This window comes from Mesoplodon bidens (assembly GCF_964165515.1).
Source record: "Mesoplodon bidens genome assembly, chromosome: 14".
NCBI lineage: Eukaryota > Metazoa > Chordata > Mammalia > Artiodactyla > Ziphiidae > Mesoplodon > Mesoplodon bidens.
The window spans coordinates 53,678,331-53,694,281 of NC_138170.1; the positions used below are offsets into that span (position 1 = coordinate 53,678,331).

At 38.3% G+C, this 15,951-nt stretch overlaps 1 protein-coding gene across 1 annotated transcript in view; it reads left to right on the top strand.

The window, feature by feature from the left end:
- The window catches only part of ABCG5 (ATP binding cassette subfamily G member 5), a gene marked incomplete at its 5' end in the record, with an annotated part of 34,480 nt that extends 23,605 nt beyond the window's left edge, over positions 1-10,875 (top strand). The window contains 2 exons of the mRNA XM_081255069.1: positions 9,374-9,486; positions 10,290-10,875. Coding sequence (XP_081111195.1) covers positions 9,374-9,486; positions 10,290-10,483 — 307 coding nt within the window. The 3' untranslated portion in view covers positions 10,484-10,875. The remainder of the gene's footprint in view (positions 1-9,373; positions 9,487-10,289) is intronic.
- Positions 10,876-15,951: the final 5,076 nt, after the last annotated feature.

The window sequence follows — 15,951 nt, forward strand, 5'->3', positions numbered from 1 at the left end:
CTTTAAGAAAGTAAGAATAATCAGATAAGAAAAGAGGCTGAAGGATAAAAGACTGCTCAAGAAAGCATCAGGACTAGAAGGACACACACCAAATGTAAACAGTAGTTATCTCTGGGTGATACTTATTTTAATTTTCTTCATATTTTCCTATATACTGTGAATTTTCTATAATGGACAAGCATTACTTTATAGCCAAGAAAAAAATATATGTACACATACATACATATTGTATATTTTATAAAAGTAGCAGGAAGGGCAGAAAATTTTAGAAGGGTGAAAGTGGTTTCAGGTGGGTGATGTGAGTGGGATCCAGTAAGAAAACGATGGGTCCCTGAGAAAATGTGAAGACAGCTCTGTTTCTTAGACTTAAAAATCAAAGAAAAGAGCCCGGAGACCGTCAAGATAGCAGAGGAGTAAGACGTGGAGATCACCCTCCTCCCCACAAATACATCAGAAATACATCTACATGTGGAACAACTCCTACAGAACACCTACTGAATGCTGGCAGGAGACCTCAGACTTCCCAAAAGGCAAGGAACTCACCACGTACCTGGCCATGTGGCTGACAGGGTCTTGGTGCTCTGGCCAGGTGTCAGGCCTGTGCATCTGAGGTGGGAGAGCCGAGTTCAGGACATTGGTCCACCAGAGACCTCCTGGCTCCACATAATGTCAAATGGTGAAAACTCTCCCAGAGATCTCCATCTCAATGCTAAGACCCAGCTCCACTCAACGACCAGCAAGCTACAGTGTTGGACACCCTATGCCAAACAACTAGCAAGACAGGAATACAACCCCACCCTTTAGCAGAGAGGCTGCCTAAAATCATAATAATGTCACAGACACCCCAAAACACACCACTGGACACGATCCTGCCCACCAGAAAGACGATCCTCATCCACCAGAACACAGGCACCAGTCCCCTCCACCAGGAAGCCTACACAACCCACTGAACCAACCTTACCCACTGGGGGCAGACACCAAAAACAACGGGAACTACAAACCTGCAGCCTGCAGCCTGCGAAAAGGAGACCCCAAACACAGTAAGTTAAGCAAAAAGAGAAGACAGAAAAACACACAGCAGATGAAGGAGCAAGGTAAAAACCCACCAGACCGAACATATGAAGAGGAAATAGGCAGTGTACCTGAAAAAGAATTCAGAGTAATGATAGTAAAGATGATCCAAAGTCTTGGAAATAGAATGGAGAAAATACAAGAAACGTTTAACAAGGACCTAGAAGAACTAAAGGGCAAACAAACAATGATGAACAACACAATAAATGAAATTAAAAATTCTCTGGAAGGAATCAATAGCAGAATAACTGAGGCAGAAGAACGGATAAGTGACCTGGAAGATAAAATAGTGGAAATAACTACCACAGAGCCGAATAAAGAAAAAACAATGAAAAGAACTGAGGACAGTCTCAGGGACCTCTGGGGCAACATTAAATGCACCAACATTCGAATTATAGGGGTCCCAGAAGAAGAGAAAAAGAAAGGGTCTGAGAAAATATTTGAAGAGATTATAGTTGAAAACTTCCCTAATATGGGAAAGGAAATAGTCAAGTCCAGGAAGTGCAGAGAGTCCCATACAGGATAAATCCAAGGAGAAGCACACCAAGACACATATTAATCAAACTTTCAAAAATTAAATACAAAGAAAAAATATTAAAAGCAGCAAGGGAGAAACAACAAATAACATACAAGGGAATCCCTGTAAGGTTAACAGCTGATCTTTCAGCAGAAACTCTGAAAGCCAGAAGGGAGTGGCAGGACATATATAAAGTGATGAAAGGGAAAAACCTACAACCAAGAATACTCTACCCAACAAGGATCTCATTCAGATTCGATGGAGAGATTAAAACCTTTACAGAAAAGAAAAAGATAAGAGAATTCAGCACCACCAAACCAGCTCTACACAAATGCTAAAGGAACTTTTCTATGCAGGAAACACAAGAGAAGGAAAAGACTTACAATAACAAACCCAAAACAATTAAGAAAATGGTAATAGGAACATACATATAAATAACTACCTTAAATGTAAATGGATTAAATGCTCCCACTGAAAGACATAGACTGGCTGAATGGATACAGAAAACAAGACCCGTATATATGCTGTCTACAAGAGATGCACTTCAGACGTAGGGACACATACAGGCTGAAAGTGAGGGGATGGAAAAAGATATTCCATACAAATGGAAATCAAAAGAAAGCTGGAGGAGCAATTCTCATATCAGACAAAATAGAATTTAAAATAAAGACTATTACAAGAGACAAAGAAGGACACTACATAATAATCAAGGGATCAATCCAAGAAGAAGATATAACAATTGTAAATATTTATGTACCCAACATAGGAGCACCTCAGTAAATAAGGCAAAAGCTAACAGCCATAAAAGGGGAAATTAACAGTAACACAATCATAGTAGGGGACTTTAACACCCCACTTTCACCAATGGACAGATCATCCAAAATGAAAATAAATAAGGAAACACAAGCTTTAAGTGATACATTAAACAAGATGGACTTAATTGATATTTATAGGACATTCCATCCAAAAACAACAGAATATACTTCTTCTCAAGTGCTCATGGAACATTCTCCAGGATCATATCTTGGGTCACAAATCAAGCCTTGGTAAATTTAAGAAAATTGAAATTGTATCAAGTATCTTTTCCAACCACAACGCTATGAGACTAGATATCAATTACAGGAAAAAAACTGTAAAAAATACAAACACATGGAGGCTAAACAATACACTACTAAATAGCCAAGAGATCACTGAAGAAATCAAAGAGGAAATCAAAAAATACCTAGAAACAAATGACAATGAAAACACGACAACCCAAAACCTATGGGAATGCAGCAAAAGCAGTTCTAAGAGGGAAGTTGATAGCAATACAACCCTACCTCAAGAAACAAACTCTCGGGCTTCCCTGGTGGTGCAGTGGTTGAGAGTCCGCCTGCCGATGCAGGGGTCACGGGTTTGTGCCCCGGTCTGGGAGGATCCCACATGCCACAGAGCGGCTGGGCCCATGAGCCATGGCTGCTGAGCCTGCGCGTTCAGAGCCTGTGCTCCGCAACGGGAGAGGCCACGACAGTGAGAGGCCCGCGTACAGCAACAACAACAACAAAAAGAAACAAACTCTCAAATAAACAACCTAACCTTACGACTAAAGCAATTAGAGAAAGAAGAACAAGAAAACACCAAGGTTAGCAGAAGGAAGGAAATCATAAAGATCAGGTCAGAAATAAATGAAAAACAAATGAAGGAAACGATAGCAAAGATCAATAAAACTAAAAGCTGGTTCTTTGAGAAGATAAACAAAATTGATAAACCATTAGCCAGACTCATCAAGAAAAAAAGGGAGAAGACTCAAATCAATAGAATTACAAATGAAAAAGGAGAAGTAACAACTGACACTGCAGAAATACAAAGGATCATGAGAGATTACTACAAGCAACTCTATGCCAATAAAATGGACAACCTGGAAGAAATGGACAAATTCTTAGAAAAGCACAACCTTCTGAGACTGAACCAGGAAGAAATAGAAAATATAAACAGACCAATCACAAGCACTGAAATAGAAACTGTGATTAAAAATCTTCCAACAAACAAAAGCCCAAGACCGGATGGCTTCACAGGCAAATTCTATCAAACATTTAGAGAAGAGCTAACACCTATCCTTCTCAAAGTCTTCCAAAATATGGCAGAAGGAGGAACACTCCCAAACTCATTCTACAAGGCCACCATCACCCTGATACCAAAACCAGACAAAGATGTCACAAAGAAAGAAAACTACAGGCCAATATCACATAGATGAACATAGATGCAAAAATCTTCAACAAAATACTAGCAAACAGACTCCAAAAGCACATTAAAAGGATCATACACCATGATCAAGTGGGGTTTATCCCAGGAATGCAAGGATTCTTCAATATATGCAAATAAATCAATGTGATAAACCATATTGACAAATTGAAGGAGAAAAAACATCATCTCAATAGATGAAGAAAAAGCTTTTGACAAAATTCCACACCCATTTATGATAAAAACCCTCCAGAAAGTAGGCATAGAGGGAACCTACCTCAACATAATAAAGGCCATATTTGACAAACCCACAGCCAAATCGTTCTCAATGGTGAAAAACTGAAACCATTTCCTCTAAGATCAGGAACAAGACAAGGTTGTCCACTCTCACCACTATTATTCAACATAGTTTTGGAAGTTTTAGCCACAGCAATCAGAGAAGAAAAAGAGATAAAAGGAATCCAAATTGGAAAAGAAGAAGTAAAGCTGTCACTGTTTGCAGATGACATGATACTATACATAGAGAATCCTAAAGATGCTACCAGAAAACTACTAGAGCTAATCAATGAATTTGGTAAAGTAGCAGGATACAAAATTAATGCACAGAAATCTCTTGCATTCCTATACACTAATGATGAAATATCTGAAAGAGAATTTAAGGAAACAGTCCCATTTACTGCTGCAACAAAAAGAATAAAATACTTAGGAATAAACCTACCTAAGGAGATAAAAGACCTGTATGCAGAAAACTATAAGACACTAATGAAAGAAATTAAAGATGATACAAACAGATGGAGAGATATACCATGTTCTTGGATTGGAAGAATCAATATTGTGAAAATGACTATACTACCCAAAGCAATCTACAGATTCAATGAAATCCCTATCAAATTACCAATGGCATTTTTCACAGAACTAGAATAAAAAATTTCATAATTTGTATGGAAACAGAAAAGACCCGAATAGCCAAAGCAGTCTTGAGGGAAAAAAATGGAGCTGGAGGAATCAGGCTCCTGGACTTCAGACTATACTACAAAGCTACAGTAATCAAGACAGTATGGGGCTTCCATGGTGGCGCAGTGGTTGAGAGTCCGCGTGCCGATGCAGGGGACGCGGGTTCATGCCCCAGTCTGGGAGGATCCCACATGCCGTGGAGCAGCTAGGCCCGTGAGCCATGGCCGCGGAGGCTGCGCATCCGGAGCCTGTGCTCCGCAACGGGAGCAGCCGCAGCAGTGATAGACCCATGTACCAAAAAAAAAAAAAAAAAAAAAAAAAAAAAAAAAATATATATATATATATATATATATACATCAATGGAACAGGATAGAAAGCCCAGAGATAAACTCACGCACATATGGTCACCTTATTTTTGATAAAGGAGGCAAGGATATACAATGCAGAAAAGACAGCCTTTTCAATAAGTGCTGCTGGGAAACTGGACAGCTACATGTAAAAGAATGAAATTAGAACACTCCCTAACACCATACACAAAAATAAACTCAAAGTGGATTAAAGACCTAAATGTAAGGCCAGACGCTATAAAACTCTTAGAGGAAAACATAGGCAGAACACTGTATGACATAAATCCCAGCAAGATCCTTTTTGACCCACCTCCTAGAGAAATGGAAATAAAAACAAAAATAAACAGATGGGACCTAATGAAACTTAAAAGCTTTTGCACAGCAAAGGAAACCATAAACAAGATGAAAAGACAACCCCCAGAATGAGAGAAAATATTTGCAAATGAACCAACGGACAAAGTATTAATCTCCAAAATTTACAAGCAGCTCATGCAGCCCAATATCAAAAAAAAACAAACCAATCCAAATATGGGCAGAAGACCTAAACAGACATTTCTCCAAAGAAGACATACAGACTGCCAACAAACACATGAAAGGATGCTCAACATCACTAATCATTAGAGAAACGCAAATCAAAACTACAATGAGGTATCACCTCACACCAGTCAGAATGGCCACCATCAAAAAATCTACAAGCAATAAATGCTGGAGAGGGTGTGGAGAAATGGGAACCCTCTTGCACTGTTGGTGGGAATATAAATTTACACAACCACTATGGAGAACAGTATGGAGGTTCCTTAAAAAACTAAAAATAGAATTACCATAGGACCCAGCAATCCCACTACTGGGCATATACCCTGAGAAAACCATAATTCAAAAAGAGTCACGTACCACAATGTTCATTGCAGCTCTATTTACAATAGCCAGGACATGGAAGCAACCTAAGTGTCCATCGACAGATGAATGGATAAAGATGTGGCACATATATACAATGGAATATTACTCAGCCATAAAAAGAAACGAAAATGAGTTATTTGTAGTGAGGTGGATGGACCTTGAGTCTTGTCATACAGAGTGAAATAGGTCAGAAAGAGAAGAACAAATACTGTATGCTAACACATATATATGGAATTTAAAAAAAGGTTCTGAAGAATGTAAGGGCACGACAGAAATAAAGACGCTGATTCACTTTGTTATACAGCAGAAACTAACCCACCATTGTAAAGCAATTATGCTCCAATAAAGATGTTTTAAAAAATCAAAGAAAAAAGCTATTGAGCAGCTATTGTATGTAATCATATTTATTTGTTTAATTAACTCTCAGAGCAATCCACGTTCAGGTAAGAAAACTAAGCTCAGACTTGACTTTGCTCTGATCACATGGCTGTGAAGACTCTCCCAGGAGGCATGTGGCTCCCTGGAGACAGCACGGACCCTGGAGTCAGAGTCTTCCTCCTACCACTAAGTTGCCAAGTTGCCATTGGCAAGTTACTTTTCTACCTAAATTAGTTTCCTCACTTATAAAATGGAGATAATGATCTCAGCCCCACCTGCCTCAAGGGATCATGAGATTGGAATGAGATCAGCAACGTGGAAACGCTTCATGAACTGTAGTGAGTTATTAAAAGGTGAGATATTATAAAGCCAAGTGAGTTTGGTTTTGAACAGTCAGGGAGGATATTTTTTTACAGTGACACCATTACATTGTATTTGTCTATGTTGCTTAATTGGCTTGTTAGCATCTATGAAAAATGCACAGATAAGATCACCCCAGTGGCATGGGATCAAGCCAGCAAATTACAGACCCAATCTTCAGCAGCATCTCCTCTTCCATATTTGAAACATTATGTGCTCCAATCAGTCTGGCACTATTTCACATATTTGGTTTATAGGAAAGGGGATTGATTATTCTTGAGAGGGGGGCAGTGGCCAACATCAAAATGCTGTTGGGTTCTTTGCAAGATCTCAACGTCCCAAGGCTTCACCTGGGTTCTACTCCATCACTGGGGGTGAAACTGCGCTCCTGAAGGCCCCACATCAACCTCCTAGTCATTGAGTTTATGTATTTTCCCTCAAGTCATCATCTTTCCTGAGTGAGTGCCTGCAACATGTGCACTTTCGGCTGCCTCTTCCTTTAAACACAAGTGGAAATAGCTTTGTTGTTCTTTCTGCTTACAAAATAATGCAAGTTCTTAGGGGGAGAAATGCACACAATACAGAAATGTATAAGGAAGTTAAGTAAAAGTTACCTGAAGTATCACAACCCAGAGTTAAATTTTGTTGTGTATTTTGCTAGACTTTTATATAATCTTTAATTAAAATGAGCTCATACTATTGTGAAGGAGTAAGGTATGCATGCTTTTCCCCCCTTTTAACAATATAATGTAGATGGTCCCACATCAGTAAATTTATATCTGTGGTTCCTCCCTCTCGGATGTACTGCAAGGATTGCTGTGACACAGCCTAGTTCTCCTCCTGTGTCTTTCACTGATCCATTTGTCCCCCCTCTGCCGCCTGCACGAAGCCTGGCTGTTGTTCCCTTGGCAGGGCAAGCCCTCTCTGAAAGGCCCCTTTGTTGGGTCTCACAGCCCACCACATGCTGCTCACGTTGCAGTCAGCCTCTTGAGGGCAGCAGCTGTGTCTCATTCATCATTATAGCTCTTCTCAGTGGCTGGCCCAAGGCCTTTTACCAATTAGGTTTGCCAAAAATATTTGGATTGAGTGAATAAATGAATGACTTCTTGGACTGCCTACACACTGGATCAGTCACCAAATCACACTGGTTTTCTTCTCTGATGTCAAATCACAGATGCACGTGGATCTTTTGAGTTTGCCTTGTGTGGTATGGTACAAGATGAAGGCACACGGTTCCCACTTCGCACTCTAGCCATCTGGGCAGCCATCTTCCCGTGGCCATCAACCTCTTACAAGCCTTTGTCATCTCATCCTTGAACTTCTGCTGTAGCCTGCTCTCTTTTTTGCTGTTCCTACTCTACTCTTATTCTGGTCCATCCTACTTGCTGGTGGCACTTTAATTTTCTTAAAACATTGATTGCAATGTGACTTTTATCATGGTCCTTCAATGTCAACTGCCTGCAAGGCCCTGGAATAGCCGGTTCATGGCTACCATTCCAAACTCACCTCCCACCGCTCCCACTTCGGATCCTCTGCCTTTCTGGTCCATCCAGTCCCACATGCCTGTGCTCATACCATTCTGCCTTCCTAGAGTGTCCTTCCGCTGCCCCTGCATCCTCCCCAGACTCCGATCTGTCCTTTCCAGTTAGCAGCCTCTCAATGTGGCTAATTCCGTTTTGTGCCTCAGAAAACTGCCAATAACTGAAAGTCATGGAGTTTGGGGATCACTTGGTGAAACCATAAATACTAAATACAAGAATATCACGGACATGTAGTACTGGTTTTCTATACTTTCTAAGCACAGATTGTTCACCACTGTGTGTTTTTATAGCCTTGAGAATGTATAGTTTATGTCTCCCAACTACCATTTTGAGTCTTTAGGGGTAGGATACTTCTTTCGAATTCCGTAAGCACCCAGAACTAGTGCCTCGCAAATAGAAAGAATGTAATACATATTTGTTGGTTGATAAAAGCCCCTGAGTGGACTAAGAAGGCCACTCAGAAGGTCAGCATGAAGTTTCTCCTGAAACAGGTTTCACAACGAATGTCTGCTTGTTCTTGCCATCCTTTTCCCCTTGTATTATAGTTTAGTTCTCACTTCATACATTAGCACCCTCAAATCTGTTTAATCACAAACATCCTCCTCTAATGTGGTGTGTTATTTGTTTTATGTTTGTATCAATGGTGCTTACCAATAAAATTAGACACCAATCCATCATTAGGGGTGTGTTAAATTAAGGTTCCTACTATAATGGATCACCAAGCTGTGATTAAAAATGATGGTGTGTTATGCTTACTGACTTGAAAGGATGTCTGAGGCATACGTTTGTTTGAAAAAGCAGGTTAGGAAAGAGGATGAGGAGTTTAATTCCATTTATGTAAAATGTTATAAATGCACATTACATACATCACCAAAATGTTAACAGTAGTTATTTCTGGGCAGTGGTATTTCTTTATCCTTCTCAGTGAGGTTTGAAGTTTTTCTAGTGAACATACCTTTTATAATGAGAGATGAAAAACTATGTATATTCCTGTTGGGAAACATAAGGGTTGCCTTTCTTTTCATTTGGTAGGACTGCTACCAGAGCCTATTGAAGTTCATCTTTCTTTCTTTTTGCTTTTTCTTAAGAAACACAGAAGAAATGCCCCTTCCTTTTAAAATCTTCAGTTATTTTACATTCCAAAAATATTGCTCTGAGATTCTTGTAGTCAATGAGTTCTATGGACAGAATTTCACTTGTGGTAAGTATTCAGTTTTGGAATTTATTTTTACATATTAGTTTGAAAAAAACAATTCCTTGAGGGAAATGTATTTTTTAAGTAAATGCTATATTGTAAAATAGATTTAAAACTTTGTTTTGAAGAGTCTAACACTTTCTCTGATTTTTAAAACAATAAGCAGTAGTCAAGCTAGTCACTTGTCAAAGGTCAATAGCTTAAGGGCACTCTGATGTTTTTAGAAAATGATAAGACTTAATGTATACTGAGGTAAACTCTAGTATATTCTAGATGGATCAGTTCCTATACCTACTGAACAGGTTGAAGCAGGCTGCAGTGGCTTCTTCTTCCCCGAAATGTACAGAGTATGTAGCTGAGTGAAGCCATTTTTGGCGAAAATCTGTTCCCTAATCCCACAAGAAGGCAGTGGGAGCACAGCAAGGCCCTCCTGGCCATTGGAAATCCCAGGCCACTCTGTGAAGACACCTAAAGAACAGGGAAGAATTTAGTAGTTGTTTTATCTATCTTTAGGTGATAATATTAGTAACCTTGGGATATTCAGTGCTAAGTGATCATAATTTTTACCAGTACTATGGTACTGGATATACACCCAAAATGGAAACAAACCCATTTCCATCTTCAAGGCCCCCAACACTCACTATTGCTTCATCTAATAATGAATTCTGGGCTCTCTAAAATTTCCTGTATCTTCATGAAGAAGAGTACTTAGCAGAATGCTGAGCACTTAGTGGGCATCTGATAAATACGTGTTGATTAAATTACCTTGCAAGTACCATATTTGACATTGTCAATCTTTTCCCTGGCAGGCAACTCAAATGGTTCTATGTCAACTAATCCAATGTGTGCCTTCAGTCAAGGAATTCAATTCGTTGAGAGAACCTGCCCAGGTGCAACATCCAGATTCACAGCCAACTTTCTGATTTTGTATTCATTTATCCCAGTTCTTGTCATCCTAGGAATAATTGTTTTTAAAATCAGGGATTATCTCATTAGCAGATAGTAAAGAACATTGCTGCGAAATGGAACTTAAGCTCCTAGATGTACGTGACTGCTTTGAGTTTCTGAAATAAGAATGTCACGTGATTCTTAATAGTACCTCGTAAGACTTTTAACCATTAGGACTCCCTGTGCCCCTTGGATCCATTCAGGCCTTGAATGCTATTCCAGGAGGGACATGTGGTATTTGGAAATTGTGACTGAGCTGGTCCAAAGATGTAAATAATAATTCATAAAGTTATGGGAGACTAGTGTGACTATTTGTTTTCTTTGTTCTAGACACAGAAAAATAGGTCAGTTAAAGCTTATGCTTACATTTGATAAAGGCTTTGGTAAAAAAGAAAACATTTGAATGATTGTAAGTAACAGAAAAAGTTGTGGTTTGATTGAAGCAAAGCATCATGCAGAATTGGGTAAGAATGCTTTCATTTTCATTTAAAAACCCTATTTATGTGCACATGTCTACATAAGTTAACTGATCACATGGAGAGGATGTTGGACAGATGTTGGATAAAGACCCCTGACACACAGCATCCACTCATTTTACTGATGGCTAAAATGAAAAATGGCAGAAATGGGCTGAACTGAGAACAGCACACTAGACAAAAAGATTAGTTTGCTATTTTTCACTTTCTGCTTAGTTTACTTATAAAATTAAAAGTAAATGTTACTAAAGTATATGCACTGAGAAATGGTATTTTTAATGTTGGAGAGCAGTTGTTATTTAAAGTCCACATAGAAAAGATGCTCAATTGACACAACATTTACACTAAGAACAGAGTCGCACACTAGGAATTCATGTTCTTGAATTGTAAAGAGAAAGAATGCTGATAGATACATATTTTTAGGGATTAAATGATGTATATAGATTATTAAAAGTGGGTTCTGGACTAAATGACTGATCTTTCTGATCTTCAAGTAATTCATGTACAAGTCTGAAATGAAACTGTCTTCATGTTACCATGGTAACTTTGAGTGAGAATATCTTAGATAGTACATGAACTTGTTCAGTTACTGTGACCTAACTTGTAATGAATGACAAATTATAGTATTTGAAAGATCTCACATTATAGTGGGAAAGATCATTTCATTAAGGAGACCACAGTAAAATTCTATTTCTTAGAACAGTATTTAAGGATCTGCAGACATTGGTAAAGTACCAGAATAGTACTGTCAATTTTTATAAAAGGTCTTTGACACTGATGATTATGGTGTAATAGTTACATAATGTCTTACAGATTATATATGTCACATCAGTTATAGACAATTCTGGAGATGATAATCTATTAAAGTAGTTCAAAGAGAGTCCCACAGGAACCTCTTTTGAAATCACTGATTTCAGCTTACTAAAGATATGGGTGTACAATGTAAGTGGAAACACTTTCTACTATTCATATGCAGATGAATTTCATTCTAGCTCAGAAACATTTGGAAAATTGACATAGCACGTGACTTCAAGCTATTAAATGTTAGTGATACCATCTTAGAAAAACACAATGACTTTCAACATGTGACAGTTTGTCTCAGTCAAAAATGGACAGTGATGTATAAGAAAATCAAAATATATAATAAAAATTCCTATCCCCACCAAGTCAGTGATATTTCTGAGATCAAAACGTTCACTGTTGATTTAAAGGGAGCTCTTTCTCCACAGCACTCAAGCAGGGAGCCTGTCTGCTCCTAAGACTGCAGTTCCTTGTAGACATGGTGAAATTGTTTTCCAGAGTGTTGGAACCACATGCATTGTAACTAGTTTAGGAAGTCATATTTCATTACAATAACCAGGCAGTTTGCTATCCACTTGGATACCACTCATCAATCTTGGTGTTCTTGAGGTTAGTAAGTGTGCTTATTTGAAGCTGGGTGCATGGCATATTAGAGTCAACATATTTTACAGTGGAAATGGAAGAACAGAGAATAAATTACTTTCCTGTTTAATGACAGCAATTATGCTTACTGCAACTGAACTTGGCTAGCAGATACACAAGTCTCCAGGAGTCTGAAGGCTTCTTAAAGGCTATTACACCTTGGAAATTATCTTAGTTATTACTAACTTATGCAGTCTTGGCCTGTTTATTGATAGACTATCTCCTTAAATTTGCCTGTTCTTCAAAAAGTTATACTCGAAGTAAGTATGTCAGAATCACCAGAGGTGCTGATGAAAAATGCAGATTACTGAGCCCCATTCCAGACCCACTGATTCAGGATCTCTGGGTATGGGGACTCAGGAATGTGCATTTTATTTTTTTTCTTTTTTAAAAAATTGAAATGTAGTTGATTTACAGTGTTGTGTTAATTTCTGCTGTACAGCAAAGTGATTCAGTTATACATACATATACATACTTTTTTATATTCTTTTCCATTATGGTTTATCACGGATACTGAATATAGTTCTCTGTGCTATACAGTAGGACCTTGTTGTTTATCCATTCTATATATAAAAGCTTGCATCTGCTAACCACAACTTCCCGCTCCATCCCTCCCCAACCCCTCCCCCTTGGCAACCACCAGTGCCCTCTGTCTGTGATTCTCTATTTCATAGATAGGTTCATTTGTGTCATTTTATTTTATTTTTTTAATTTATTTTTTATTGAAGTATAGTTGAATTACAATGTTGTGTTAATTACTGCTGTATAGCAAAGTGACTCAGTTATACATATACATTCTTTTTCATATTCTTTTGCATTATGGTTTATCACAGGATATTGAATATAGTTCCCTGTGCTATACAGCAGGACCTTGTTTATCCATTTTGTATATACCAGTTTTCATCTGCTAATCCCAAACTTCCAGTCCAACCCTCTCCCAGCCCCTCCTCCTTGGCAACCACCAGTCTATTCTGTGTCCCTGATTCTGTTTCTATTTCATAGATAGGTTCATTTGTGTCATATTTTACATTCTACATATATATGATATCATATGATATTTGTCTTTCTCTTTCTGACTTACTTCACTTAGTATGATAATCTCTGCAAATGGCATTATTTCATTCTTTTTTATGGCTGAGTAGTATTCCATTGTATATATGTACCACATCTTTATCAGTTCATCTGTTGATGGACATTTAAGTTGTTTCCATGTCTTGGCTACTGTGAACAGTGCTGCTATGAACATATGGGTGCATGTATCTTTTTGAACTATAGTTTTGTCTGGATATATGCCCAGGAGTGGGATTGCAGGATCATATGGTAATTCTATATTCAGTTTTCTGAGGAACCTCCATACTGTTTTCCACAGTGGCTGCACCAACTTACATTCCCACCAACAGTGTAGGAGGGTTCTCTTTTCTCCACTCCCTCTCCAGCATTTGTTATTTGTAGACTTTTTAATGATGGCCATTCTGACCAGTGTGAGGTGGTATTTCATTGTACTTTTGATTTGCATATCTTTAAAAATTAGTGATGTTGAGCATCTTTTCATGTGCCTATTGATCATCTGTATTTCTTCTTTGGAGAAATGTCTGTTTAGGTCTTCTGCCCATTTTTCAATTGGGTTGTTTGGGGTTTTTTTGTTGTTCAGTTGTATGAGTTGTTTGTATATTTTGGAAATTTAGCCCTTGTTGGCTGTGTTGTTTGCAAATTTTTCTCCCATTCTGTAGGTTGTCTTTTTGTTTTGTTTATGGTTTCCTTTGCTGTGCAAAAGTTTGTAAGTTTGATTAGGTCCCATTTGTTTATTTTTGTTTTTACTGCCTTGGGAGACTGACCTAAGAAAACATTGGTACAATTTATATCAGAGAATGTTTTGCCTATGATCTCTTCTAGGAGTTTTATGGCGTCATGTCTTATGTTTAAGTCTTTAAGTCATTTTGAGTTTGTGTGTATGGTGAAAGGGTGTGTTCTAACTTCATTGATTTGCATGTGGCTGTCCAACTTTACCAGCACCACTTGCTGAAGAGACTGTCTTTTTCCCATTGTGTATTCTTGCCTCCTTTGTTGAAGATTAATTGACCATAGGTGTGTGGGTTTATTTCTGGGCTCTCTATTCTGTTCCGTTGATCCATATGTCTGTTTCTGTGCCAGCACCATGCTATTTCAATTACTGTAGCTTTGTAGTATTGTCTGAAGGCTGGGAGGGTTATGTTTCCTGCTTTGTCCTTTTTCATCAGGATTGCTTTGGCAATTCTGGGTCTTTTATGGTTCCGTATGAATTTTAGGATTATTCTAGTTCTGTGAAAAATGTCATGGGTAATTTGATAGGGATTACATTAAATCTGTAGATTGCTTTGGGTAGTATGGCCATTTTAACAATATTAATTCTTTCAATCCAAGAGCATGGGATATCTTTCCATTTCTTTGAATCATCTTCAGGCTTCTTTATTAATGTTTTATAGTTCTCAGCATATGTCTTTTTTTTTTTTTTTTTTTTTTTTGCGGTACGTGGGCCTCTCACTGTTGTGGTCTCTCCCGTTGCAGAGCACAGGCTCCAGATGCGCAGGCCCAGTGGCCATGGCTCACGGGCCTACCCACTCCGCGGCATGTGGGATCTTCCCAGTCCGGGGAACGAACCCGTGTCCCCTGCATCGGCAGGCGGACTCTCAACCACTGCGCCACCAGGGAAGCCCAGCATATAAGTCTTTTACCTCCTTGGTCAGGTTTATTCCTAAGCATTTTATTTTTTGGGGTGCAATTTTAAAAGCTATTTTTTTTCACATTCCCTTTCTGATATTTCATTGTTGGTATAAAGAAATGCAACCGATTTATGTATGTTAATCTTGTATCCTGCTACATGCTGAATTTGTTTATCAGTTCTAGTAGTTTTTGTGTGGAGTCTTTAGGGTTTTCTATATATAGCATCATATCATCTGCATAAAATGACAATTTTACCTTTTCCCTTCCAATTTGGATACCTTTTATTTCTTTTTCTTGTCTGATTGCTGTGGCTAGGACTTCCAGTACTATGTTGAATAGAAGAGGTGAGAGTGGGCATCCTTGTCTTGTTCCAGATTTTAGTGGGAAGGCTTTCAGCTTTTCACCATTGAGTATTATATTGGCTGTGTGTTTATCATAAATAGTTTTTATTATGTTGAGATTATGTTCCCTCTGTACCCACTTTGGTAAGAGTTTTTATCGTGAATGGATATTGAATTTTGTCAAATGTTTTTTCTGTGTCTATTGAGATGATCATGTAGTTTTTGTCTTTTCTTTCATTTATGTGGTGTATCACATTGATTGATTTGTGTATGTTGAGCCCTCCTTGTGAACTTGGGATGAATCCCACTTGGTCGTGGTATATGATCTTTTTTTATGCGTTGTAGGATTCGGTTTGCTAATATTTGTTGAGTTTTTTGCATCTATATTGGCCTTAATTTTCTTTTTTTGGTGCTCTTTGTCAGGTTTTGTTATCAGGGTGATGGGGGCTTCATAGAATGTATTTTGGAGTGTTCCTCTTCAATTTTTTGGAAGAGTTTGAGAAGGATCAGTACAAGTTCTTATTTGTATATTTGGTAGAATTGGCCTGTGAAGCCATTTGGTC